Raw genomic sequence first — 15755 nt, forward strand, 5'->3', positions numbered from 1 at the left:
CACGAATGACTGTGGGGGATAAAGCACCATTTCCTGGAATAGGTAGTTTTGACTCAGAGGTATTGCATAATTTAAGGCGAAGGATCTGTCTCATAAAATCCGGGAAGCAACGAATTAGACATTATGATTGTTTACAGTTATGGCAACAGGAAAGTGAAATGCAAAGAAATGTAACTTAAATATCTGACTCTCATCTTGGGAGGAGAGACATGGCAATGGAGAGGATTATGGCTGCAGAGAATGGCACACTGGTGAATGATAAAAATGCACTTAGCAACTGTATTATAGATGATAAGGATACTTGTAATAAATGTAACAAGAATAATCGTAATACTGTTAAATGTACAACTATTAACCCATGCAAGTTGCACCCCATGTTAAACTTCCCTCAGGATCACCAGCAAGAAAGTGGGCCCAGCACGATGTCGGTACCTCTTCCAGAAGCCATCCTACAAGACATCCAGGTGGACGTGACCAAATCGGTAAAGGCAGTAATCAAACCCCCTAACGGAGGGTCAGGTGAGGTCGTGTCCACAGGTACGTATGGTGTTATACATCACGCACAAACAAATGTACCTCATATTGTAGAACCAACTCAGAATGACGTTATTGGACTTAATCCTGTCAGGGTAATTGCAGTACCAAATGGGAAAACTGACACTTCAGGAGTCACTCCTGTCAGGAACATCGCCATGCACTGCCCCTTTTCCCGAACAGAATTAAGAACAATTTTGTCTGAATTTCCTGATCCTATGAAAGACTTAGTTGCATGTCAAAAGTATATTAGAGAGCTAGGAAATTCTGCAGAGCCAAATAACAAAGATTGGAGGACAGTTTTGAGGGCATGTTTACCCCCCGATGTCGACTCAGTGAAATTTATCGCTGACTGTAAACTAGATGAAGAAATACCACTAACAGACGAGTATAATCAGGATAATGTAAAGAGAATCAACTTACAGTTAGGAGTATATTTCCCTGCAGTGGTAAAGTGGAATAAAATCTTTACAATAAAACAAAAAGAAGGTGAATCCACACCAGAGTATTTTCACCGGGCTCTGCAGGATATGGCTAGGTACACTGGTATAGATGACATTAAAACTAATGTACACCACAGAGAAGTAGCTGTGTCCGTATTAATGGACGGCTTAAAAGACACACTAAGAATCAGGGTACAAACCTCTCTACCTCACTGGAGAGGTATCTCGTGGCTGCATTAAGAGAGTCCGCTATCGAGCATGACCGCAATATCCAAAGAACCAGGGAAGCACAGGGAGAGCGGTTGATGGTGATGAGCATCCAAGCATTAGAGGAGGCATCAAATCGACCGAAACCCCAGGCCACTGGCACATGGAGGAAGCCAAGGGTTTGTTATCTTTGAAAAAGAGAAGGGCATTATGCCAGCAACTGTAACAGCCCACATAAAGTCAGACCCCCTAGACATGAATATGAGAAAAGTTATGACACACCAAATTATAATCAGGGATCACATAGGAAGAATTTTGGGCCACACCCATGATATGTAGTCAGGAGAGGTGAAAATTAGGACTGATGGTAAGCCTGAGGTAACAGTTAATAAATTGGGAGGTCATTCCCTGAAGACACAGGAATGACCGGGTAAAATTTGTAATGTATCTGTAAAAATGTTTTTTTTTCTCTCTCCCCATCTCTGACGGTTATCGGTAGGACTCAAACATTACATAGCTACTTGGTCTTTGCAGAAGTCTACCAAACCCCAGCATGACCTACCCGCATCAATGTATCCTGGCCAGATACAAAGGGTGGAGTTTGGAAATGCTGGTGGGAGGGACTGCGCAAAGATACCATTGGACATGTAGGTGTGACAGCCTGATGATGAACGGAAGAACTGACAATGTTTTTTTTTTTTCTCTCCTGAAAAATGTTTAAAAAATGTTTTTTTTCTGTTGTTGTTTATTGTTGATTTATGTGATGCATATATATATGAACGGTTCTCTCTCTCTTGTTGTTTTCTTTTCTCTCTCTCTCTCTCTTCTTTCTCATGGTCTCATAACGTTACAGATGGTATGTCACACATTAGTTGGACAAATGATAATGCAAGATTTATTCTCCTAACAGAAAGAGCGCTGAGCTAGAAGAAATATTGTATCACCAGAATGTTTAGAAGACTGAGAGACAGCACCTTTGAGATGACAGCAGAACAAGAAGAACAAGACTAGAGAACTAATTATCGTAACAAGTTTCTCTCCCCCTCAAACTGTTTTTCTGTACCCCCATTACAAATCTCTCCTTTTCTCCTCCTGTAGCCCCAAGAGACTGTGATACGGATTTTCCTGTTGACCATGATGTTGACCAGAGCAGTCTGTTTCGGTGAGAGTACCAGTGAGGTCGAGAAAGGATCCAGAAAGGTTCTGATGACAGAGACAGAGGCGTAAATTTCCAATAGAAGCACAATCACAGAGCAAAGGCGAGTACCGGAAACGATCTAGCAGCCATGTTATTTGTAAACATTGTGAAGGATTGTTAGCTGAAAAGAACTGTATCTGTAGACACTGTGACAGTGTAGTTGAGGATGGGTGTATCAAGAAATGCCAATCCAGTTTTAATATCCACATGGACCGGCATCCATTGAGTGACTATCACTCCTTAGTGGGTAAAGTGTTAAATCAGACAGATTGTTGGGTATGCTCTCAAGTACCTCAAGGCCATAGCAAATCAGGGTTAGTACCATTCCCTCTAACTATAGGGGAGGTACTTGAGCTAAGTGGTGGGAGGCCGGTGGACAGGAGGTTTAATATCTCCAGTCCTCCTAGTTTGAAGTTCCACCAATATCATGTGGATAGATCCCTAGTATGTTTTACCATTTCCAATCCCCGAAAGCCGGGAAATTGGGAAGTGTCATGGAATAACCAAACCATGACCTTTTCATACAGAGCCGATAGAATGCCTACAGATACAGAACTTATACGCCACATAGCCGGTAGTGGAAAATATTTCCGATATAGGTATACCCTAGGAAGTAGGATCATGAGAGTTGGAGAAGTATCACCAGGATACTGTGCACATATCGTACAAACTGATACGTGTACTAAACAGATGGGAGAATTAGGGTTAGGAGATTTCATATGGAAAATGTGTAATATGGTTATGTCCTACTCCGTCCCATATGTTCTCCCCGATGATGCATATTTCATATGCGGGAGGAAGGCGTATAAGTGGCTTGCCCCAAACTCAGAAGGGTTATGTTATATTGGAAAAGTACTGCCTGAGGTAATGACCGTATCCCACACTAAAAGGAAGGATATTCACCGCAGTGCCCAAGCTCCTTATACTCACACTCATTACGAACACATCGTTAAACGGCACCTAATAGAAAGAACAGAGCATCCGGCCTCTGACCTGATCCATGAATCCACCAGGATTCAATTCCTAATCGCGTTAGATATCACTCGTACCGCCAGAGGAGTGATAAATTATAAATATATATCTGCGATTGCAAATTTATTAGACAATATCACTGAAATGTATGATGACACATTCAGGTATACCGGAAGGGAGCTCCAAGCTTATAAAACAGAACTGGTTCAGCATAGGATGATTCTTAATTATCTCACAGCAGTGACGGGTGGATATTGCGTCACACTGGCAACGCAGTACGGCGTAAAATACTGCACTTATATTACGAATAGCACCGAGGACCCGGTCGAGGTCATAGACCAAAAGATGGACGACATTCTCCAATTAAAGTGGGAGTTCCGCAGGAGACACAATCTCACCCTTGCCGCTGTGGGTAATGAGCTGACCGGTTGGGTGTCATGGTTGAACCCACGAAATTGGTTCTCTGGTTTAGGAGAATGGACCCAAGGTATTATCATGGATGTAGGGAAATTTCTTTTGTGTATTCTGGGTGTCATCATATTGGTCGTTCTGATATTTAGATGCGTTCGGGTTTTAACAAAGTGTAAACGTAGCGCCCGAGTGATGAGTTTAAGAAGTGAAGATACTGTAATAACAACGACTGATTTGGTTTATGACCCAACGATAGAGACAATGTTGTGATGAAAATGTGATTCCACGGTCCGTTTCTTTCACCCGTTTCTCCTTTGTTTTTCTCCAAGGTACAAAGACATCCGCTTGGAAGAAGAATTTGACAACCTTTTACACAGACAACTGATGGACTATGCCATAGACCCCCCATATCCCTAGTAACTTTAACTTTACGCTAGCCCAACATTTTTTGTAAGTCTATGGACATTGAAAAAGCTTTTTGCACACCGTTTATAGCAAAAGCATCGGGAGACTACAGTCAACATGTACATCGAGACAAGACAAGACAAGACACAAGACAAGACCTCAATCGGCAAATGTACATTAAACTCACATAGTTTATGACTGCATTTACCGTAATTGCTCTTTATCTTCATCTCTACAACCTTCAGGTAATAACACACATAGTCGATAGGGAATATAGGCACAGATATCAGCACTCACATATCCCCCTATTCATGTATCATCAACTAAAATGTGCTCCCCCATTTTGTTGCAACCAAAAGCCGAAAAGAGCTCGGTAAAGTTTGACAGCCCATCCACAGACCCGTACCACGGGATAAGAAGGAATTCAAATGTATACTTCGCAATACCTCGAAGCTTGATTTAAAACACGTACGGCACGATGATACATGACCCCCCAAACATGGATTCATACACACATGCTTCTGCTATCTCACTAGGTCATACCCTTTTCCTACCTTCTTCTCTTCTCCCCTACCCAATCATAGAAATGTATTATACATGACATATATTTTTCTTTTTTTGAACTGTTTTTGGAAGTGGCAGTTATTGGTGACTGCCAAAGGGTGGACTGTCAAAGTCAGAAAAATATCACGCTGCACATTGCCATATATGCACCTCATGCGTGTGCCCGCTGCACGTGCATGAGCCCTCCCGTGCGTGCGTATACTCGCGGTCGCGTGCACTCGCAGGCGCGCGGTATGCGCATTTACGGTAGAGTTTGTGTTCGTCTAGCGGGCGACTCAATCTTAACATATTTTAATCATATAATGTATTTTGTAGATCATGGTCCCTTTGATAGAATCTGAAAGTTTAGTTAACATAGCATGTTCGGGGACAAAGAGATTCCTCTTTGTTTGATACGAAGGGTCAGACAGGGGTTACACAGTGGTGTTTAGTATCCATCGGAAGAGAATATAATTAGCAATATTCCGGTGTTGGTTTGAAGCGGATTACTCGCTCGTGCGTATAGTTATGGACATAAGAAGTTTATGGACATTTACTATATTTGCACTTTATTATCCATGCGGCGGGAAACCCAGTTTCCCTCCCACCTGAGCAGTTTGAAATAGTCACAGCCCACCTGTATGAACCAACCTATGACCTTTTGTTATAATGCGGAGACGGATTCCTGTGTCCAATGAACAATAAGAATGTAGGGACCATTGTACTGTACTGTGTGTAAGTGTATATAAAGACAAGCCGACCTGGGCCAGCTCTCTACTCTTCTCAACGGTTCTCATCACTGATAATCAGGAGCTGGATATCCAGGAAGGCTCATGCGATTGTTCCCCTTGTGCGTAAGTTCTCTGCAGCCATATTTATCTCCTATTTTGTTGTAAGCCATTCTCTCTCTCCTTCCTACTTAAATGTAATTGTGTCTTTGTTGTATTTTAACGTGTAGTAACTCGGTTAGGTATTTTATGTTAGTTTGGTAGTGAATAACTTGTATTGTGTATTCTTTTGCGATTGAACGTTTATTCATTCCCTTAAAAGGTGTTAGACCCTTAGACCGGTGTTTGAGTGTTTATTATATTGCTAAAGGGTTCTCAGAGCGTAAGAATCGCTCATACAGCTTTTAAACTAACAAGGTTACACTGTGTTGCATTTACACCTTATCACTGCACAAAGGTTTACAATTGAAGTACATTGTTTATGATACTGTTATAAAGGTTTAACTCTGTGAGCGTCAGCGCCGCTCGTGATCTCCTCGTGGTCTCGAGCGTCCGCTACGCTGATAGCGTATCATTACGTTAGTCGGCAGCCTTTACGCTTTAAGCCGTGAGCGAACGTGCCGCTCGTGCGTCTCGTCCACGGCTACGCGTTTGTACGCTACGTGCGTACTCTTACGGTATTCCATACGCCAATTGCGTATTGTGTTCATTAACCTTTTAGAGTGTTTAATATAGGATATATATATATTAGGCTTTTACAAGCCATACTTAGTATTACTCTGTATTGCTAGTCCAGTGCAGTTTTATTGCATGTCATAATTTCTGCACTGTTTATTGTGACTCTATGTGTGTGCATATAGCTGCTGTGTGACCTCCATTTCGTGTATTTCACTCAGATTGCTATCCCTAAATTCTATAACCTGAGGGGGCTACGTGCGTCAGCGTTATTATCTGATATAGGTGTTTCACAAGATATACTTATTGTGTATTTTTCTCTGTGAATTTTAGACATCATATACCTCTAGAATTCTCTGTTTGTGCTGATACACTGCACAGGGGGTTCTTGTCAGGCATTGTGCTGCTGATTTTGTACTGGGTTGCCTCGCACTGAGCTTTCAGATATGTCAGCTACAAGGGGCGTCGGAGCTGGGGCTGATCCCACATTGTGTGGTGGTGATGCTGCAGACACAATTGAGGAGAATATAGCAGCTGAAGGTTCTGGTTCCGGGGGTTCCTTGCCCCCCAGTGGGACCGTAGCAATGGGGGTTCAAAATGACCCATCTTGGGCTACTTTTTCCACGTTATTGAGTACGCTAGTAACTAGACTTGCGCCCCCTATGGGACCTGCCATGGGCAGATCAACTGTCCTCTCAGTTACAGCAATTGAACCAATCTCTGACTAAACAGAAATCTAACCCTCGCCCACCCAAGACCATGGGGTCCTCTAAGCGGGCTATTACTTCCTCACAATCCACCAACGTCCCAGATACCTCGTCTGATGAGGATGGCGTATATACTGACCCCACAGATTCTGATCCTGATGCTTCTGATGGGGAATCTGTTTCACAGGTGGATGTTCCTGACTTGTTGGATGCTATCAGGCTAATTCTTCAAATTACTGATGACCCAGAGCTGGATGCTGCCCCTAAGAAACCGGACAGGTTTAAACATCAGAAAGTAGTTAACCAAGTGTTACCTAATTCTGACCGTTTAGTTGACATACGTCAGGAATCCTGGGAAAATCCAGGAAAGAAATTCACGCCTCACAGGAAGATGCTGGCTCGCTATCCCCTAGCGGCGGAGCTAAGTATAAATTGGGAGATACCCCCGCCAGTGGATTCGCAGGTGGCGCAGCTGGTGGTATCCTCTGTTCTGCCTGTAACTACCGCCACGTCTCTGAAAGAACCGACGAATAAGCGATACTGGCTAAGTGCCGACCCGGCCCCTGTCACACAGTGAGAATCGGTTAAGTCCGAATCTCACAGTGTGTACACACCCTTACTGTGTGGGGTAGCGGCATTCATTTAATAGCACTTGGAAGAACTTTTGCATAAAAAGAAACAAAAGTTCACCAACTATACTTTTTTTTTTGTTTAGTTCTATTTTAATTTCTAGTATTGGAAGTTTAATGTTTATTAATTATATTTAGTAGATTAATGGTTTCCATGTTGTCAATCCATCCCTACTGCTATTTTGTTCATACTTGTGACACAGTATTTAACAGATTACTTATTAATAGTTTCTGAGAAATTTACTGCAGACATAGGGGGTCATTCTAAGTTGTTCACTCGTTGCCGATTTTCGCAACAGAGCGATTAAGGCAAAAATGCGCATGCGCATGGTATGCAGCGCGCATGCGCTAAGTATTTTAGCACAAAACTTAGTAGATTTACTCACGGCCGAACGAAGAATTTTCATCGTTGAAGTGATCGGACTGTGATTGACAGGAAGTGGGTGTTTCTGGGCGGAAACTGACCGTTTTCTGGGAGTGTGCAGTAAAAAACGCAGGCGTGCCAGGATAAAACGCGGGAGTGTCTGGAGAAACGGGGGAGGGGCTGGCCGAACGCAGGGCGTGTTTGTGATGTCAAACCAGGAACAAAACGGGCTGAGATGATCGCAGTCGAGGAGTAAGTCTCAAGCTACTCAGAAACTGCTAAGAATTATCTATTCGCAATTCTGCTACTCTTTCGTTAGCAATTCTGCTAAGCTAAGATACACTCCCAGAGGGCGGCGGCCTAGCGTGTGCAATGCTGCTAAAAGCAGCTAGCGAGCGAACAACTCGGAATGAGGGCCTAAGGACCCTATTAAAAATGATTTCTTCCATGTTGGAAAAATCAAGTTGGCCAGTCTTGAATACCACCAATGCTCCCAAAGGAGCAGTTAGGACAGTGGATTGTTGTCTGTGGAGTAAATAACTGCTAAATAATATATGAACTTGGCACTGCACAGACTAGTGCCAAGGCCCCTAGCTTAAAGATACTGTAATTATCACCATTTCTTTCTGTCTTGGTTAGTCCTCGGCTGGCATATGCAATTACCATTTCTAGGCCCTCCTGAAGTTGGCCTAAAACGGCCCCTAGACCCTGTGTGCTAGTGTCAATATGAAAGTGAAAGGGTTGTTTGTAATCTGAATAGGTGAGAAATAAGGCCAATATCAGTAGACCCTTTAATTGATCAAAAGCAACTTGCTGAGCATCAGTCCATTGTATGGAAAAGCTCTTATCTGGCTTTTTGGCTCCCCTGTAACAGTTCACGGATACATTAGGTGCAGCAACCTTTGTGAAATTTTGGATAAATCTGGAAAAGTGTATACAGTATGTTTCTGTTTAAAGCAAAAAGGTACAGCAGGAGCTTGCTACTGTTATTGTCTTGAAGACAGTAAATTGTCTCCAGTCCCCAGGAATCAGACTATACTGATGTCACTAGTGAGGTCACAGATGGTGCATAGTGACCAGTACTACAAGTAACTGCCATCACTGGGTGTTAGTCACAGGTGAAAGACGTGTATCTGAATTTGATTCACTCCTTAGATGAGTACTTCATCAACCATCTCTGCTAGCAAGCAGACTGTTGAAGAGCTACCTGAGGGATGTCCAGCCTCCAAAAAGATAAAGGTGGAAGAAGCTGAGAAAATTGTCTTCATGGCAGCACTGGGCCTTGGGAGTCATTCTGAACAGTTCGCATGCAGCGGTTCTTCGCTGTGGTGCGAACGGGTCAGAAATGAGCATGCACGGCGGACGCATTGCGCATGCACGTAATTGCCTGGCGACGTTCGTTGTTGACCAACAACGCCGCCAGCGAGAAATGTGATCACAGCTGTGATCGCAAGAAGACGGACAGGCAGGAGGAGTTCCCGGGCGGATACTCCCCATTTTCCAGGCGTGGTGAGTCCAACGCAGGCGTGTCGAGGCGTTTGGAGGGCGGATTTCTGACATCAGGACCGGGACCTTCATCGCTGGATCCGTCGCACTGGGTAAATAGCTACAGGGCTAGTCTTGTTTTACTAGAAACTTTTTTAGCATAGCAGGGCTGCACAAGCATTCGCAGCCCTGCTATGCTAACATACACTCCCCCATATGCGGCGTCAGGTTGATCGCACGGGCAGCAAAAAGTTGCTACATGCGATCAACTCGGAATGACCCCCCTTGTTCCAATAGAACATGCACAGGAAATAAAAAACAAATGTCATCAGAAGAAGAGGAGGAGCAGAAAGCCCAATCCAAAATATATGAACACTTCAAATAGCCCATTTGTAAAAGCAAGATTGCTCTTGTGACCTATCATTGTAATATCAGCACGGGTAGTATTCAGTTTAGCGGCTGTCGGGATGCCGGCGCACAGTATACCGGCACTGGAATCTCGACAGCCGGCATACCAACACTTTATCTCCCTCTTGGGGGTCCACGACCCCCCTGGAGGGAGAATAAATAGCGTGGCGCACGTAACGCGCCACCATACCCGCAGCGAGCCCGCAAGGGGCTCATTTGTGCTTGCTACGCTGTCGGTATGCCGGCAGGCGGAATTCTTGCTCTGGTATTCTGGTCAGCGGGAGCCTGGCTGCCAGCATATAATACTACACCCATCAGCACAATGGAGGATTTTTACTGGGACTCCGTATTAACAAATGTTTGGTGTGTATGCTATTGCCACAATTTGATTACATTATGACGATTCTCATGCTGTTTGATACAATTGTTACTACTGACTAATCCTTGCAAATACTTCACCTATAAAGTTTTTTCGCTGATTTTTGCTAGAGTTAATAGGGTATAACAATTTATGAACCACAGCTTAGTACCTACTCAGCATGCTTTTTGAGTACATGTATTTGATGCTATAAACTTTCATAATTTACTGACTGCAAGTGATTTGATTGTCTACAGGTGTGTTTCCAGTTGCTTAACAATGCACGTGTAAGCTACCACCCAGTGTATCAATCATGATATTGTATGTACCTAATTGTTTCCTTGAATTATTTGAAAGAAATTATCACATTCACAATTTATGGGGTAAATTTACTAAGCTCCCGATTTTGACCGAGATGCCGTTTTTTCATCAAAGTGTCATCTCGGTAATTTACTAAGCAATAATCACGGCAGTGATGAGGGCATTCGTAATTTTTTGCAAGTCCAAGAAAAAAATTACGAATGAATACACCATCGGTCAAATTACGCCTGTTTAGATATGAATCTCGGTCATTTACTAACCATTCGTAATTGTAATTGCTGCCGCAAAAATGCATTCGCGGCCGCGAAAAATTACAATTCGTAATTTTTTCCTAAAAAAAAACGCGCCAGCCTTTGAAAACCGCGTTTACATGTGTACTCAATTATCCATTACTCACACCTGAATGTTTGGCCCTATAAAAGTGTTTCAGGCACATTCTGAACTTCTCTCACTCTGAAATGGCGGCTGTGGTGTGTAGCAATGGTTTTTTGTTTGCTGTGGGATACCTTAGACTGCTCCATGAGGCTTCCAGGAATCAGGCCCAAGTAAGTGAACATGGTCAACAGGTTGTCCAGGTACCGCGGAGGCTGCGCCAGCCTCGTTTTTTTAGAGGGCGTTTAAACTTAAATGCATTGTCCGATGATAGGGTCATACAGATGTTCCGCCTAAATAGAAACAACATTTTCCACCTGTATGACCTTGTCAAACTGGGCATAGACCCTGAGACAGCACGCTCTCGCTCTGTCTCAGGCCTACACAAACTCCTGGCTGTGTTACACTTTATGGCTACTGGGAGCTTCCAGGCTGTGGCAGGCGACGTCATTGGTATCTCACAGCCCACCTTTTCAAGATATTTGATGCAGGTGAGTCTAAAAATACATATGCGGTTATGTCTAAGTGTTGCTTCTGGAAGTTGAAACAACACAGTATTGTAGAGAATACCTAACATGACACTCACCTTAGCTTCTTGAATGTCCACTCAGGTTTTGGATGTGTTGGAGCCACACATTAAAGCCTCAATCTGCTTCCCTACCGAGGAGTCGGAGTGGAGTGCTGTCAGGGTAGCTTTCTATGAGCTTGCTGGCATGCCCAATGTGCTGGGGGCCATAGATTGCACACACGTTCAGCTGAGAGTACCTAAGGGACGCCAATATATATATACTAATAGGCATCTGGCACAATCAACTAATGTCCAGGTGGTCTGTGATGCAAACATAAAAATTATGAGTGTTGTTGCAGGTTACCCTGGTGGCTGCCATGACTCCTTCATCCTCAGTCAGTCATCGCTCTTTGATAAATTTGAGGACGGACAAATGCCTGATGGCTGGCTGTTGGGTATGTTTTAAATGTTTTGTGTGTATGTCTTTTAACCACAAACTAGAGTTTGGATGAGGTGAAAGAATAATCTTACATATGTACTAATGTTGACTATATCTGTTTTTCAGGTGATGGTGGTTACGGCTGCTACTCTTGGCTCCTTACTCCATTGTCCCAACCTGATTCTCCTGCTGAACACAGTTACAATCATGCACATAAGGTTACGCGGAATGTGATAGAAAGATGTTTTGGTGTGCTGAAGTCACGGTTTCGGTGTCTGGATAAATCTGCCGGCCTTTTGTTGTATAGTCCCTCAAAGGTGACTAGAATTGTGTTCTGCTGCTGTTTTCTCCATAATCTGTGTTTAAGTCAACATCTTGCACATGATGAGGGAGAAAGCAGTCAGCAAGCAGAGGAGTTAGATCCATCTGGTGACAGTGTGAGTACAAATGTAGGGAGGCAGGTACGGCAAGAAGTGATCCAGCGATATTTTACAGGTCAGTTTTATTAGGCTGTAATTATCCTTGACTAAACACTTTGCACTACTTTCTATTGTGTTTTTTGTAACTTACTGTTTGTTGTTTAGAGTGGAGTGTACATTGTGCTTAGTTTATGCTAAAAAAACATTTTCAGTCATTTCCCATGAAAAACATACATACATACCGAGCTGCTTCGACAATGTTGGAGACGGACACAGGAAGTTGTGTGTTTGTCAAATACCAAATTTTATTTGTTAATTAACATTGTTGTTACTTTTTGCGCTTGTGTGTGCTGGGTGCTGGATCACTGGCACGTGCTCTTGAGGAACGCCGAACAGGGGAGGTTACTGGCGTTTGGATAGGGGTCGTGGTCCCCGAGCTGGAGGTTACTTGCTGAGCTCCCATCAAAGAAATATTGCTGCTTAAATTATTTAGGCTGGCAATCAGCTGAGTGTTAGTAGCAGTGTGGCTGGCTACAATCCTGGATAAGGTCTCATTCACCACTTGATTGTGTTGAATGAGCTGAACGAGGGCCTGCTGATGGCGCTGTTGCTCATCTATGATTCGGGATAAATGTGCAAGCATTTGGCTGTTGTCAGCCCTAATTTGCTCCATTGAGGTAGCCATTCGCCCAACTTGTACTATCAGTCTGCCCGAGTTGCGACTAATACGCGGTAGATGATGGGGCAGACTGGCAAGGTGTTGTGTATGTTTGGTCAGGCTGGCATTGCTTTGGGCCTGTTGGCTTGTCCAACTGGCCCAAAAATCATCTGGAATTTGGCTTGGGGGCGGAGCTTGTGCCAGTTGGGGACTGATGGATGCTTGGGGTATATCCTGCAACTGTATTGGCTGGCTTGGCTCAACAGGTGTAAGTTGCAGTGTGATGGTTTGCTGTTGGTCTTGGCCCTGCTGGTCCACGTCGGCCATCATGCTGTGCTCTGTATGGGGTGGGCAACATGCAATGTTTTATGTTTTTTATTTAAACAAGGCTAATGGTACACATTACTACATTCCTAATACTCCATTTTTGATTGTTTTACACTAGATTTTAACAACTTTTAATATTTTTAAGCTATTAAAAAATATATACCAACACAGCCGCAAACATAGACAGATTTGCATAATCCTCACCTAACTAACTCCCCTCCACAGCATTACACTGTTAGATTCCCTCCCCTGACCACGATATAGACTACTTACCTGTCTAGTCCAGAGGAGCCGAGCAAGTAAGCCATCTACATACTGGACAGGTGCGAGGTGTGAACACTAAATTTTTATTTATAATTTATTTTAAAAATTAATTGTCTTACTATTTTTAATAAATGTGCACGTGTGTGTGCTTAATTTTAATAAAAATATGAACTTTTATACAAAAGATGTTGTCGAGAACATCCACTAAGACCTTATATAATATTTTTAAAGCACCTTTAGCAATTGAAGACGGAACAACACATTGCTTGTTCGGGAAAACATGTAAACTCCAAACCAACAAACAACATATTAACTGTACTGTGTATATTATTGCTTATGTGTTTTATTTCTGATTTTACTCACCAGATAACTGAGGTGATCGGGGCTCATCACTCTGAGAACTCGCCAATAGTGCCAGTGGTGGCTGGGGTGACACTGCCGAAAGTCTTCGCCTGGGTGGGGATGATGGAGCCGCAGAATCCGAGCCAAGACGCCGTGTCTTGCTTGGCCTCCTGGGTAAGTGGCCCAAGCCCTGTGATGGGCGCCTTACATGAGCTCGGCTTCCAGAAGCAGAACCTATGTGCAAATTATAAAATTAATTTTTTGTACTTCTATGTGTTTTCAGAATATGTGACTACAGTGAAGACTTACCTGCAATCCCAGCCTCATCCTGACTTGTCTGTGGCCTGTCTGGGCGGCTGGTCTGTGTGACTGTTGAAAAAGGGAGCCAAACATTATTACCATGCTTTGTGTAAAAACAACCACTGCAAAGCATTATTGTACTGTAACCATCTATTAGGTATTGTTTAAACACATTTTGTGCGCTTAAGAGCTTCTAGCTTCATGCTTTTGAGTAGAATATCCAAATGTCCATGATGTGGCACACAATAAATATGTTAATTTTTTGATTTTTGACTCATATATTGCAGAGATTGACTACTTGCAAATGTTTAAATAATGTAATGTGTCAAAAATTGCACCGCTTTTCTTTAAAAAAAAAAAAAAAAAACATTTTTCTTAAAGCAGACATCACAGATGTTCAAGCATTATCGCCAAAAATTTAAAAAAAAACAAAACGCTTTAATTTATAAAAAACAGTGCACATGTTTTAGCACTAAAAATAATTTAATAAATAGGCTAGGCAAGGTGAAAAAAGCACATTCTAAACACAAACACACCTTAAGGGAGCATAGGCCTGCATTATGTTTTTTTCTAAAAAAACAAACTTTACACTTTAAAAATGACATTTTCAACATTTAGTGGACATTTTTTAAACAATCTAACAAATCAAACTTACCATCCTGCGTGGGTCGGTCCGAATCCCGGACATGAGTAGCAGACACCACTTCGGCAGGAATCAATGCCCGCACAGGCTCCTCCCAGTCCCGATAGCTTGCACGGAAAGGTGGCCCACCTCCGGTTTTACGTGCCGATTTGGCCTCTTTGGCCATCTTGGCCTTGACACGCCGCTTAATATCATAAAATCGCTTGCGGCACGTGTCCTCAGTCCGCCTCACCGCACCCTCACTATTCACAGCAAGTATGACTTGACCCCACAGGACAGACTTCCTGCGGGAGGACACCTTGGCAGCATCCTGACCAAACAATTGGCGATGGTGCTTCATCAACTCACGCACCAAAGCCATGTTTTCAGCATAGCTGAACTTTATATTCCTGCCAGTCTTGGTAGTGGTGCGTGGCTGCGGAGCCACAACACCATCACTATCACTGGAAAATACAGCAACAGGCACCCCCTCCTCCTCCTCCTCACTAACCTCCTCCCTCTCACTACCCCCCTCCACCTCACTACCAGCCTCCACCTCACTACCAGCCTCCACCTCACTACCAGCCTCCACCTCACTAACCTCCGCCACCACACTGACCTCTGAGTTGGACATGACAAACAACAAAAAACACTGAAAAATCAAAACACAAAACACACTCCTCCACTACTCCTACTACACACCACACAGCCAACACACACGCTCACTCACTCACTCACTCACTCACTCACTCACTCACTCACTCACTCACTCACAAACAATGACAAAAGACTGTAAAAAAAAAACAAGGACAAAAAAATAGACAAACTGTGAAAAAACAATACTACAAATATCACAAGACTACTAACACACACAGTACAGCACTCAACAATCACCAAACTCCTCTCCAAATCCACCAAAAACTCCACCAAACTCACCAACTCCAAATACACCTTCCTCTCTCCTCTCCACTAGCTAAACCCACGAGGTGCGGAGTGTTTGGGGCGGTTTTATACTAATCTGCACAGACACTCCTCCTTCACGAATACAACCAATCACGGCCGCGTGACGTAAACGAAACTTAGGAGTAAAAACGCGGCAGCAATTTCCAAATCACT

The 15755-nt window shown here is 43.3% G+C and overlaps 1 protein-coding gene across 1 annotated transcript; it reads right to left on the reverse strand.

The window, feature by feature from the left end:
* Positions 1-12418: 12418 nt before the first annotated feature.
* Positions 12419-14083, reverse strand: LOC134935445 (uncharacterized). The gene is made up of 3 exons (XM_063930511.1): positions 14027-14083; positions 13739-13951; positions 12419-13122 (listed from the first exon to the last, which is right to left on the reverse strand). The coding sequence occupies exon 3, from the start codon at positions 13112-13114 to the stop codon at positions 12455-12457; it is 660 nt and encodes a 219-aa protein (XP_063786581.1). The 5' UTR covers positions 13115-13122; positions 13739-13951; positions 14027-14083; the 3' UTR covers positions 12419-12454.
* Between the last annotated feature and the right edge of the window lie 1672 nt (positions 14084-15755).

The sequence above is a fragment of the Pseudophryne corroboree genome, chromosome 6 (genome assembly GCF_028390025.1).
Source record: "Pseudophryne corroboree isolate aPseCor3 chromosome 6, aPseCor3.hap2, whole genome shotgun sequence".
NCBI classification, from domain to species: domain Eukaryota; kingdom Metazoa; phylum Chordata; class Amphibia; order Anura; family Myobatrachidae; genus Pseudophryne; species Pseudophryne corroboree.

What these genes read in the sequence shown, in the direction of transcription:
- LOC134935445 (XM_063930511.1), bottom strand. Translation starts at nt 13,114, where the DNA reads ATGATGGCCGACGTGGACCAGCAGGGCCAAGACCAACAGCAAACCATC.